This window comes from Coenobita brevimanus, chromosome 78 (genome assembly GCF_032717465.1).
Source record: "Coenobita brevimanus isolate Jiangsu-jjx chromosome 78, ASM3271746v2, whole genome shotgun sequence".
Classification (NCBI taxonomy): Eukaryota; Metazoa; Arthropoda; class Malacostraca; order Decapoda; family Coenobitidae; genus Coenobita; species Coenobita brevimanus.
Window position 1 is genome coordinate 25,251,353 of NC_137031.1, and position 12,961 is coordinate 25,264,313.

General features: G+C 40.3%; 1 protein-coding gene across 1 annotated transcript in view; it reads left to right on the forward strand.

The window, feature by feature from the left end:
* The first annotated feature begins 202 nt into the window (after window positions 1-202).
* Window positions 203-12,961, forward strand: part of LOC145408759 (1,5-anhydro-D-fructose reductase-like) — a 104,708-nt gene continuing 91,949 nt past the window's right edge. Inside the window, exons 1-2 of the mRNA XM_080279414.1 lie at window positions 203-333; window positions 3,245-3,368. Of these exons, the coding sequence (XP_080135540.1) occupies window positions 203-333; window positions 3,245-3,368 (255 nt within the window). The remainder of the gene's footprint in view (window positions 334-3,244; window positions 3,369-12,961) is intronic.

Here is a 12,961-nt window from a genome sequence, read left to right on the forward strand (position 1 = left end):
CAACTATTACATTTCTGTAGCCCTGTGCAAACGACTCTTCACTGCAGGATTTTATGTGTGTCAGACCCTACGGCTGCCTAGAGGAGCGCCATGCCAGTTGCAGGCCATCGCCAGGGCTAAGAGCCTGTCTGAGGGGGGCATGGCATACAGGCACATGGACAATGTGCTAGTCCTACTGTGGAGGGACAAGCGCATTGTGAACATGGTGTCCACCTTCCACACTGCAGACACCATTCTGAAGAGGGTTCGAGGAAAGGTGCGTGGTAATGATGGGCGGACAACCTACATGGAGAAGGTCATTCACAAGCCTGTCGTTGTGGAGGAGTACAACAGGTACATGAGTGAGGTGGATCATTTTGATCAGATGGCCCAGTACTACCCCATCCAACACCGAACTGTCAAGTGGATGAAGATCACATTCTACTTCATCCAAATGGCACTGCTCAATGCGTTTGCCTTATATATGAAGTACAGACACGTGCAAGTAACCCTCCTTGAATTTGTGGAGCAGATCATCTACGATCTTCTGCATTTCCACGAAGAGGAGTGGCCCGAATCTGGACACACACTCCACCATGCCCCAAACCTGCCTACCCGGTGGCCAGCACCAGCAACACCTGGCACCCAGCAGGCACAACCACCAATGCCAGGATGGGTCCAGGCACCATTAGCACCAGCACAGCCTGCAGGAGACCCCACACCAGCACCACCAGAAGCAGGGCCATCACAGGTGCCACCATCACCACCAGCACCACCAGAAGCAGAGCCATCACAGGTGCCACCATCACCACCAGCACCACCAGAAGCAGGGCCATCACAGGTGCCACCGTCACCACCAACACCACCTACAGGAGGCTCATCAGGGGTGCCAGAACCGCCACCACCTCCAGTTGCTGGTCCGACGGGAGAACCCATGCCTGGGCCTGCAGCTCCTGCGGGACAGGATCACGGATCATGAGGGTATCCAAGCAAGCATCGCCAGGTGATTGACGACAACGTGAGGTTGGATTGTACTCTAGGCCATCACCAGGCGAGGATCCCTGACAAGAAGAGGCTCAGGTGTACCTTGTGCTTCAAGTTGGGGGTGAGGAAAGACTCAAGGAACATGAGTCCTGTATGTGATGTGCCACTTTTCATGGGGGATTGTTTCGACCGGTACCATACCAAGCAATACCTTCACTCATGGAGCACACACACACACACACACACACACACACACACACACACACACATTACAAAACTCACCTCCCAACCGATCTGATCCTGCAGGAAGATCATCGCCACTGGAGAAGTTCGTGATATTCTTTGTTTATTTATCTCTTTACCTCTATTTATGCAGTATATTTACAAATACATATATATTGTTATTTACCTCAACACAAATGACAGGGAAATAATTACAGTTTCAGTTTTAGTTGTTAGCTACAAGTTTATTGTTCATATGTGGTTTCTGAGAGGACTAATAACAAAACAGAAGTAATTATATAAAATAGTTGTTGGTATAAAACCAAAGAAAGCGTGGCTAGCAAGCATAAAAGTGTTAGCACACCACAGGAAAATAACGTAAGTGAGCGGCTGACGGCGGGTCAGCGCGCAGCAAAATATGCAATAGTTTTTTGCATTTTTCTCGAAAACTATGAGGCCTAGGATCACCGTTCTTTACTGAGATGAAAGGGAATGAATTTGTGCATAGGATGGTAAAAAAAAAACATAACGGTGCTAAGAAAAGTTCTTCGCAAACGCTCCCCAAATAAAAAAGTTGTTTTCTGTCGAAAATGGGTTTTACTTTTTCGCTTGTTACACATAGACCATACCTCGTGTCAAACTGGGACTCCCCCCCCCATGCGAAAGCTGATAAAATTCTCTTTTGATTGATGGTATAACATGTAGAGATTGATTAGTAAACATTCGACTTATGATGTTGGGAAGTGAAATCTATGATCCCGAATGTTTATTCTGATGGCCCTAACATACGTATAGTGTGTTTTTTGGTGTGTGTTTTTTTTTTGCTTATCGTGTAGAACAAACATCGACGAATAGGAATATATGGGTTTTGTGGCAATATATGTTTTGGGGGTGAAAATAAGCCAAGAATACACATTCCTGGAGTGCGTGGTGGCCAGGAGGGGGGGGGGGAGAGAAGCCCGCACGTCATATCCCAGAAAACCTAAAAACTTATCCATGCGTGAAGGGGTTAATAGTAATCCCCTGTTGAACTATGCAGTGGTGATTGAGAGCTGTCTGAAGTAAGGTTGTTGACGATAGTCATTTGTGAAGTTCGAAATTCACGTTACTGAGTCATGTTTACAGTCAGGTAGGCATATGTAACCGACATGGGTAAAAAAAATTGTTTGAAGTCCTAATTGATTTGGTTTCGTTATGATTAAAGTTCCATTATGCCTAGTACAAAAATTTTAAACATCTTAAGTCATTTATCTACGTATGTTAAGTGCAAACGTACATCTCATTTTCTTTGGAGATCTAGTAGAAACAAAATATTACAATGTAATCAGTTAACGTTTTAGCCGATTCCTGAACACTGTGTTGATGCATATAAAAGGTGGGGAGCTGTGCCAAGCAATGAGACGCCGCTCCACTCTTCATCGTTACAGAGATCGTGTGTTCAAGTCACTGCCAAAAGCATCACACTTATCACCCCCCCCCCTCCTAGTTCATGTAGCCTAAGTAACAAATATATCAGCTGGTCCATTTTGATTACAGTCCATTTGATTACTGTTCATATAATTACTGTAACTTTACTGTATATGATTCTTGAGTCATACGAGTTTAATCTTAAGAGAATATCTTGGTGATAATCAATATTCTTTTAATCTTCCCGAGAGTCCAACTGTGACCACGGTATTAATACATCCATGTGTATCAGTATTCTTTCAATAATAGCTTGTAAAGTTTTACATTTCTAGTGATGTAGATCCTCATTAATATTTCGTTTGGGTTCATTCACAGTTTGAAGTGAAATTTGTCTCAGTTCTTAATGCTTAGTAAATCTTTGGTTAAGTTAATTCGAGTTCGAGTTTTGCTATCCTTTAAGGAGTGGTACAGACGAGATTGAGTGGCCTGCAAGGTGTGCTTATATCTAATTTACACGCCCTCTCAATTAAGATGAAGCTACCTCATTTCCCATAAATCCTCAAATAAGATCACGCTACCCTATTTCTCTTAATCTCTAAAATTCTCAAATAAGATCACGCTACCCATTGTCCATAATCTCTAAAATTCCCAGCATTACACTGGTGTCATTAGCGGTGACAAAATCTGTGGGCATTACGCTGGTGGCTCTAAAAAAGTTTTCGGTATTACAAGGGTACTGCACAAAAGACTTTTATGGAAACTGTACCACCAAGGAGGTACCCAGTGCAATCTGTACTGTTGGACGCAGGATTTTCTCTGAAAGGGAAAGGAGAACAGTACTAAGAGGAAATTACTCATCATGGAGGAAAGTGACTAGCAGAGATCCACAAGGTTCAGTGCTGGCACCAATTATGTTTTTAGTATACATAAAGGACACAGACAGTAACATTGGAAATGGAAGCTATCTAAATATGTTTGTGGATGATGCAAAAATACAAAGGAAAATTACTAACACAGATTCTTGCTAAAAGCTACAAGAAGAATTAAATAAGCTTCATGAATGGAATAGCATGTGGCAAATGAAATTTAATGTGGACAAGTGTCATGTGACTGAATTTGATAAAAATGAGAAAAGACCAGATTGGGATTATAAATTAGGAATGTCAACCCTACATATATCAGAAAGGGAGAAGGACCTAGGAGTGATTATCAATAACACTTTCCAGCTGACCACATCAAGAAAAGGTACGTAATATGTATACATTGCTTGCTAATATGAAAATAGCATTGAAATATATAAATGAAGATATGCTGAGAAAAATAATATCATTGATTAGACCAGCCCTGGACTATGCATCAGTAGTCTGGAATCCTCATTTAAAAAAACACAGATAAGATTGAAAATGTACAAAAGGCAGCTAGAAGATGGACACCAATCTTAAGGAATCAAAGTTACGAAGAAAGACCGGAAAAATTGAATTTACCAACACTACAGGAGAGAAGGAAAAGATGAGACATGATTATGCTGTATAAATGCACCTCGGGGAAAGAGAAAATAGACATAAATGAATATAAAACCAATGTGGATGGATCAGCAAAAGAAGGCTAAAAAAAAACTACATAAAATGAGAAGTGATAAAGACATAAAGAAATTCAGTTTCCCAAATAGGGCTATTGATCAATGGAATGCACTACCGAATGAAATAGTGTGTGCCAAAACTATTAATATATTTAATGATATGTATGATAAAAATTCTTTAATACATGGGACATTACGAGCTTGACTCATTCCTGTAAAGATACAATTAGGTAAGATCAATTAGGTAAGAACACACACACACACACACACACACACACGCACACAAACACAGCAAGACAGACACAAAATGACTAAAACATAAAAGCTGCTCTCTTGCCGCATGCAGGGGTGTAATAACAGACATATATGCTATAAGGTGTAATGTGCTTAATAAATCTAGGGAAAAGATGCCATGAACAGTCCTATACTACCCAAAATGCGTCCCTTAACAAACTGGTACCGAGGATGCCTTTTCCATTCTTTCTGATTATTTTCTGAATAATCCAGGGGGTATTTTTCATAACTAAACGTGTCAGATATTACCTAAATATATGTGCAAGTGCGCGAGGCATTTCCTAAGTTAAAAAAAAAAAAAAAAAAAAGCCAATGCTAAAACTGGCGTCAACAGTATTCAAAACAGTTAATCGTAAGACTTTTTACTTTCACTTTCCCCCTAAGTCTGTTTCTCTTCATTTCCCCCCTAAAGTTTCTTTCTTTTTTCTATTTTCCTCATTAGTCTTATTTTTATTTTCCCCCTTCAGTTGTTTATTTTCATTTTTCCTCTAAGTCACTCTCTTTTCAATTCCCCCCATTTTTTTTCTTCTTAATTTACCCTCAAATCATTTTTTGTTTATTTATACTTTTTATTTTCGTTTCCTGCTTCTTTATTTTATTTTCCCCCCTAAAATCTTTTTTCCCCCATGCTTTTCTTTTTTTATCCTAAGTTTTTATTTTTGTCTTCCCCTTATAAGGCTTTTTATTTTTATTTCCCCCACGTCTTTTTCTTTATTTTCTTCTGAGTCATTTTAGTCTAATTTTCCCTGAAGTCTTTTTATTTTATTTTCCCCGAAGTCTTATTTTTGCTCAAGTCTTTTAATATTTATTTTTCATCCTAAGTCTCTTTTGTTTTATCCACTCCCCCCTCCGCAAGTAAGTTTCCTTTATTCTTCCCCCAGGTCAATACCAAAGGCCATGCAATGGCTGCAATACTTTTCAAGGTTCAGATTTAGTTATGAGGCCTATCTTCATTTTTTTTTTAACCCCTTAACCACGGGGCATCACTTTCGTGATGCTTGGGAGCAAGGGATCATACTGCGGGGTGTCACTTTTGTGATTCTGTGTTATTTTGAATTCGCCTGGGCTTTCAAGTGGTGGCTTGTATCATCTATCAGTACTGTCAATGTCCAACACTAGTCAGCACTCCTAATCTCATCTGTACTCCCATCCATTGTTGACAATTTAGCCATTTCTCCCCATTCTTGACTCCCTTCCATACCTCCCCTCCATTACCCTCTCCTCTAGCCTGCTGCGCTAAGTAAATCTTCCCCGGAATTTTCCACTGATTTCATCCACTGAAATAAGGCCTACGCCCTATTCTTATACCAAATAATATATACAAAAAAGAAATAAGGTAAGTGATAGTGCCATACACCTGGAATTGGCTAATTATCACCTGACAACACCTCGCTAATTTTCACTGTTTATTTCCCCTTGAAATATGCCGTATAATCTATTCTTGTAATAAAAATATATATAAGAAAGGAAGGAAGAAGCCTAAGTGATATTTACATTCACCTGGAACTGCCTAATTTCTTATGTATTGTCTAGATTTCCTGCCAATTATTTCATAGCGTATATATTAGCAGCTGTCACCACGCTGACGCTGCCAGCATTGCACTCCCCCTAGGCCACCACAGTATTCAGTTTACTGTCGTCTTTCAAGGTGAAACCAAGTCGGATTCACGCCTGTCCAATTCCGCCGCTTTTTAGCCCCATGCAAAAGGCCCTGTGATCTCTACCCCCTACTAAACCTCGTGTGGAAAGGGGTAAAGGGCTAAGTGACTGCTGTCGAACGTGAACTGGCTAATTTATCAATGAAAGTGATGGACAGTGACTACGATCTTTCTGGTGACTAAAACAGTGCAAGTGGAAATGTAAATAATGTGTAAACAGCAAGTGAAAGCAATGAATGTAAATATAAGTGAACAGTGGAAAATAGTTTTATAAGTTACTGCAAGTGACAGTGCATAACACAGTGTAAATAAAATGGAAATGAAAATAATGTAAATGAAATAGAGAATGTAAATAGAAATGTAAATGAGTAGTAATATAAGAATACGAGTATATATACTAGGAGTAATGAAAGTGAAAGTTTCACTCTAGCATGTATGAACACTATGAGTTATGAAAGTGGAAGTGAAAGTGACAGATTCGCTCTCAACGCTAGTATACAGGACAAGAAAGTGAATGCCACGTATTTTACTGAAAGAGAAATTGAATGCCTACAGTGACAATAAACTACTATTACTGAAGGAAACTTATGGATGAAGACTGCAGATATATATAAGTGATATATGGTAATAGAAATATAAAGTGTGAGTGTTTTTATGAAAAATAAATGACAGAACACCAGCGGCGAACAAGCGCAAGTGGGAAGGTCATACACGCTCGTAATTTTCATTGCTTTCATAGTTTTTTTTTTTTAGTATGGATTCCAAACTATTTGAAAATCATAGAATAGTGTTTCTAGTGATAATATCAGGCGGTGGTAATCATATTACGGGTTGTCGGGAAATGTAAAGTGGAGACTTCGTTACCCAACTTCAGAGGTCTCCACAAGTCCTACGGTACTCAACGGAGGCTCAACAAACATCCCAGGAGAAAGCTGAAGGTATATGCCATAAGCGTTTATAATTTTAATATTCTAAGGCTAATAATTGATTTTTGGCAAATATTTTTAGAGAGTCTGTCAGAGCACATATATGCCCGCAGGACACGCAAGTCAAGCCAAAACAACCCCGCGGTTTTGGGGTTAGTAACAGAGCGGAGGAAGGAAAAACAAATGAATAAAAAAAAAATAATAATCCATACACAAGATTACTGGTGTCCTCTGTTCATAAAATTCTGTAACAGACTTGAACAGCTGTAGGTTGAAATTTGGAGGGAAACAACTCTGGGGAAGTGAGTTCCAGAGAGATGCAGTTCGAATTAAAGAATTCTGATTAGCAGAAGTTCTGCAATATGGCTGAGTGACATTCCAGTCATGAGCACAAGAAGATGCCCGTGTAGGACAAGGGAAGGCATGGAGAGGTGGGACCATGGACCCAGCTTCGTCTGAGCATTTGCCATAAAAGTATTTGTAAAATAATGCAAGGGAGGCAACATTCCTTCTTACTTGCAGGGGAGGTAGTTTATTTGTAATGGCAGGATTGTTAATAATTCTAACAGCTTTGTTCTGAATTTTGTCTAGTTGTTTTAATGCAACCTCTCCACATCCATTCCACAAGGGTGAGCAATATTCAAGCTGAGAGTGCATATGACTCTTATAAATTATAGCTAACTGCTCATCAGTGAAGGAGATATAGACTCTGCACAATAATCCAAGTTTCTTTGAGGCGGTTTTAGCAAGTGATCTAACATGAGAGGTCCAGCTAAGGGCATTGTTGAGACGCCAAGAATTTCAATACTTTTGGAGATGGGAATATTAGTAGCACTGAAGGTAATGTACGAATCTGCATTATCTGTCTATCAGTAAATTGTGTATATTTAGTTTTTCTAGCATTAAAAGAGACAAGGTTGTTTTGTCCCCATTCATTGATCGTAGATAGGTCTTGATTTATGGAGATGGCTGTACTGAGTTGAGAGGTAGAGATATTAGACTTTGTTAATGGGTGTCTGAGTATGAATGAACTATGTAGTGTTGAGTCGTCTGAGTATGAGTGGATGGGATTGTGGGTAAAGTGACCAGATTTAAGCGAGCTAAAAGCGGGACATTTTCAAGTGTGTATATATATATATATATATATATATATATATATATATATATATATATATATATATATATCCAGCGTCACCTCACCTTGAGGGTGCTAATCAAGCACAGTCCAAACATACAAACCAAAGTTGTCAGTGAGTATAACAGATTCTATATTAACAATTCGGTATTTCATTTGGTTTGGATTATGCATAATTTCACTAATTCATCATAGCTTCATTAAAGAAGATCATCTTATATCTAATGTAATAGTAATTTTCTAAAAGCGAGACAAGTAAGATAATTTGCTAAAAAAGTGGGACATTTTAGTCGCAAGTAAATAAGTGAGACAGACGTAAAAAAGGCGGGACTGTCCCGCCTAAAAGCGGGACTCTGGTCACCTTAATTGTGGGTGACAGATAAGAGATCATTAATTTGAACCAGGAATAGGGTTGGGACCAGACCTGACCCCTGCGGCACGCTGGCATTAATTGAGTGGAAATTGGAATATGCATCACCTACTTTTACTCTTATTTTCCTGTTACTGAGATATGAAGAAATCAAAGGAACAAAAGACGTTAGTCCATAGCAAGGGAGTTTGGACAGCAGGGAACGGTGCCATAGTCTGTCGAAAGCTTTAGAAATATCAAGAGCTACTGCATGAGTTTCTCCATGTAGATCAATTGATTGATGGATGGTATGAGTTAGGAGATTGAGTATGTCAATGGTGGATCTTTCGTGGCGAAAACAATATTGTCTATCACTAATTAAGTTGTTGGATTCAAGATGCTAAACAATGTGCTTATTAATTAAAGTTTCAAACACCTTACCAGGAGAAGATGTGACAGCTGTTGATCTGTAATCAGAGGAGTCAGACGATTCTTTTCTTTGGAACTGGGGGGATATTGACTTCTATCCATGAATTTGGGAATAAAGAAGGACGTATGCATAGTCTGAATAAATTAGCTAGAACAGAGGCAAGTTCAGGGGAACACTTTTTCAAACAATTTGGCAGAATTCCATCTGGGCCCGGAGCTTTGTTAGTAGGTAAATTGTCTAGAATGAATTTTACATATCTTGTCTGTATTTTAAGTGGGGCAATTACGGGAGAGTCAAGTTCTAGTAGTGGGACATTCTGGCTGGTATCGTCTATGGTAGAGTTTCTGCCAAATATACTGGCAAAAATATCTGCTTTCCCACGCGGGTCATTTTTTATTTATTTTTATTTTTTTTTATATGAGGAAGAAGGAACCAAAGGCATCCAATCCGCAAAACTGTCCCTTCCAAAAGAAAAACAAAATACAAAAGAGAGCCATATTCAAGATCTGGTCATTTCGAGATGCCTGGACACACTGCGTTTGAAAGACTGGGGATCATAGGAAGCAGGAAATACAGACAGAGGAAGACAGTTCCAGAGTTGACCTGTTGCATAAATGAAGGACTAGGAGTAACGGTTAACTCTTGCATTAGAAACCTGGACGGAAAAGGGATGAGAGTTTGCTGCTAGACAGGTGCTACACTCCCGTCATAGCGGTGGAGGAATACATGCAGACAGTTCAGAGGAGCAGTGACCATTGAAGTAGCGATAGAAAAGAGTTAAAGATGCAATAGTGCGGCAAAGAGACAGAGGCTGAAGGGAGTCAGTAAGAGGAGGAGAGTTAATGAGGCAAAAAGCCTTTGACTCCACCCTATTGAAAAGAGCTGTATGTGGGGAGCCTTCCCACACATGAGAGTTGTACTCCATGCAGGGCCAGATAAAAACCCTGTATAAAGTCAACAATTGTGCAGGGGTAAAGAAAGAATGGAGTCGGCTTAACACACACAATCTCTTGGAGGCAGATTTTACAAGAGATGTAATATGATCTTTTCAAGATAAGTCCCGAGTAAATGAAACCCCAAGCATGTTCAAGGATGATGCTGGATTAAGCTGAATATTATTAAACATTAGTGGGTATACCTGTTGAAGATTTTGTTGGGTTGATAGGTGCAAAAAATGAGTCTTTGATGCATTAAAAACAACCATATTATTTTTACCCCAGTCAGAGATACGAGCCAAGCCAGACATTAGGTGTGCCATAGCCTCATCCCTTGTTTGTTGAAGTAACTGCTGAGATGGACGTTGCGGGAATTGAATGGAAAGGTGAAGGGTGGAGTCATCAGTGTATGAGTGGATAGGGTTAGATGTACAGCTTAGAAGGTCATTGATGAAAAAAAGGGAGAGGGTTGGTGATTGGACAGAGCCCTGAGGAACACCATTGTTAATAGATCTAGAAGAAGAACAATGGCCGTCTGCAAAAGCAGCTATAGAACGACCAGAAAGGAAGCTAGAGATGAAGGCACAGATAGAAGGATAGAAACTGTAAGAGGGCAGTTTGGAAATTAAAGATTTATGCCAGACTCGATCGAAAGCCTTTGAGATGTCGAGTGCAATGGCAAAGCTTTCGTCAAAGTCCCGAAAGGAGGGTGACCAGGAGTCTGAAAGGTAGGTGAGAAGATCGTCTGTGGAGCTTCCTTGACGGAACCCATACTGACGATCAGAAAGAAGGTTGTGATAGAAAAGATGCTTTAAAATTTTTCTATTTAGAATAGACTCGAAAACTTTTGAGATACAGGATGTTAAAGCAATTGGACGATAGTTAGAGGGTTGGGAATGGTCACCTTTGTTTGGGACTGGCTGAATGAAAGCAAACTTCCAGGAAGAAGGAAAGATACAAGTTGATAGACAAAGGCGAAAGAGTTTGCCTAGGCAGGGTGTCAGCACAGAAGCACAGTTCTTGAGGACAACAGGAGGGACTCCATCAGGCCCATATGCCTTATTAATATTGAGGCCTGTGATGGCAGAAAATACATCAGCTGAAGAAATTTTAATGTCAGCCATGAGGAAGTCAGAGGGGGAAAGTGATGGAGGAACAGCACCGGAATCATCTAAGGTGGAATTGGAGGAGAAAGTCTGAGTGAAGAGATCTGGTTTATCAGTAGAAGAAATAGCTACAGAGCCATCAGAGTAGAAAAGAGGAGGGAAGGATGATAAGGAAAAGTTGTTAGAAATGTTTTTGGCAAGGTGCCAGATGGAGCGGGAAGAATTCGAGTTAGAGAGTTGAGAGCATTTAGTACGGATGAAATTATTTTTAGCAGAGTGAAAAACAGACTTAGCACGATTCCGGGCAGAAACGTATAAAAGATGTGATTCTGGGGTTGGTTTGCTCCAGTACCTTTTACAGGCCCTGTCCTTGTTGCGGACAGCATTAGAACAAGCGAGATTAAACCAAGGCTTTCGTGCATTAGTCAAAGGATATGGGAAAGGAATGTATGCTTCTATGCCCAAGAGAATAACCTCTGTAATGCACAAGGCACACCCAGATGGCTCCCGGCCAAGGAAGCAATAATCATTCCAGGGAAAATCAAAGAAGTGCTGCCTGAGGGCCTCCCAATCCGCAGCTCCAAAGTGCCACAGATGATATTTCTTTGGAGAGTCTGCAGGCCATACCAGAGCGATAGGACAGATTAAGGTGATAAGATTGTGATCAGAAGAGCCCAACGGAGAGAAAAGATTAACAGTGTAAGCAGAAGGATTAGTTGTAATGAAAAGGTCAAGTATGTTGGAGCTCTCTCCATGGCGGTCAGGGATATGGGTAGGGTGCTGTACAAGTTGCTCTAGGTCATTAAGGATAGAAAAGGTGTAGGCTTGTTCACCAGGTGGATCAGTGAAAGGAGAGGAGAGCCAAAGATGGTGGTGAACATTGAAATCTCCCAGAATGGAGATTTCAGAGAAAGGAGAACTGTATAGAATGTGTTCCATCATAAAAGTAAGATAGTCAAAAATTTTTGATAATAGAGTTAGGAGATAAGTAAACAGCACGGATATATTTAGTCAGAGAATGACAGGAAAGCCGAAACCAGAGTGTAGAGAATTCAGAAGAATGGAGTTTAGGAACACGAGAGCAAAATAAGTTGTTGCATATATATATATACAACGGCCACCTTTGGCTTTGAAATGAGTATAGAGAAAGTAGGAGGATACAGAAAAGGGTCTGCTGTCAGTTGCCTCAGACAGCTGAGTCTCAGTTAGAAAAAGGTGAGGTTTAGAGAAGGAGAGGTGGTGCTCAACAGAGCGAAAGTTAGAGGAAAGGCCGTGAATGTTGCAGAAATGAAGAAGAAGAGAGTCAGACAGAAGTTCCAGGCATCTTGAGTCATCACCGGGAGAAGGGCAGAAGGTGGGGGCATTTATGGTCCCCCCCCCCCGGGGACTCCGAGGCTATGTTATTCAACGCCATTTTTTTTTTCTAATTTTTGAAAAGAAAATGTGGTGTATACTGTGCACGTAGTTTGGTGGAAATAGTTAGAGAAACTTGTATTGGAGAGCATGCTGGCCTGCTCTCTGTGTTACTGAGACACTGAAAAAGTTCAGCAAAGGGGGATGGTCAGGACCTAGTCCCGAGGGCTGATGAAACGGGAGCTCTAGCTCTCCCTGTCATCAGCTTTCCATCCACATTGGAAGTACTGCCCTGCTCGACTGGTTATGTTGCTATCTGAAGATTTTAGTGGGGGAATGGAAGATGACATGGTAAAATTATTATTGAACGAATTAAGAGTTGACCAGAACATTCAATTGTCATTAGGGCTGTTAAGTTGTTTTGATGCTTGCTTTTGAAGAAGGTTTGATTTAGCTAGATTTAATACAGCTTTTGCATGATTTCTAGGAATTTTAAATAGAGTGATTCAGATGTTTTTTTTTATCTTTAGTAAGAGTTATGTGCTAATGACTTTTGGGCTGTTGCTCTGGCACTGGTGAACCAGCGGACAGGGATCACTTTCAT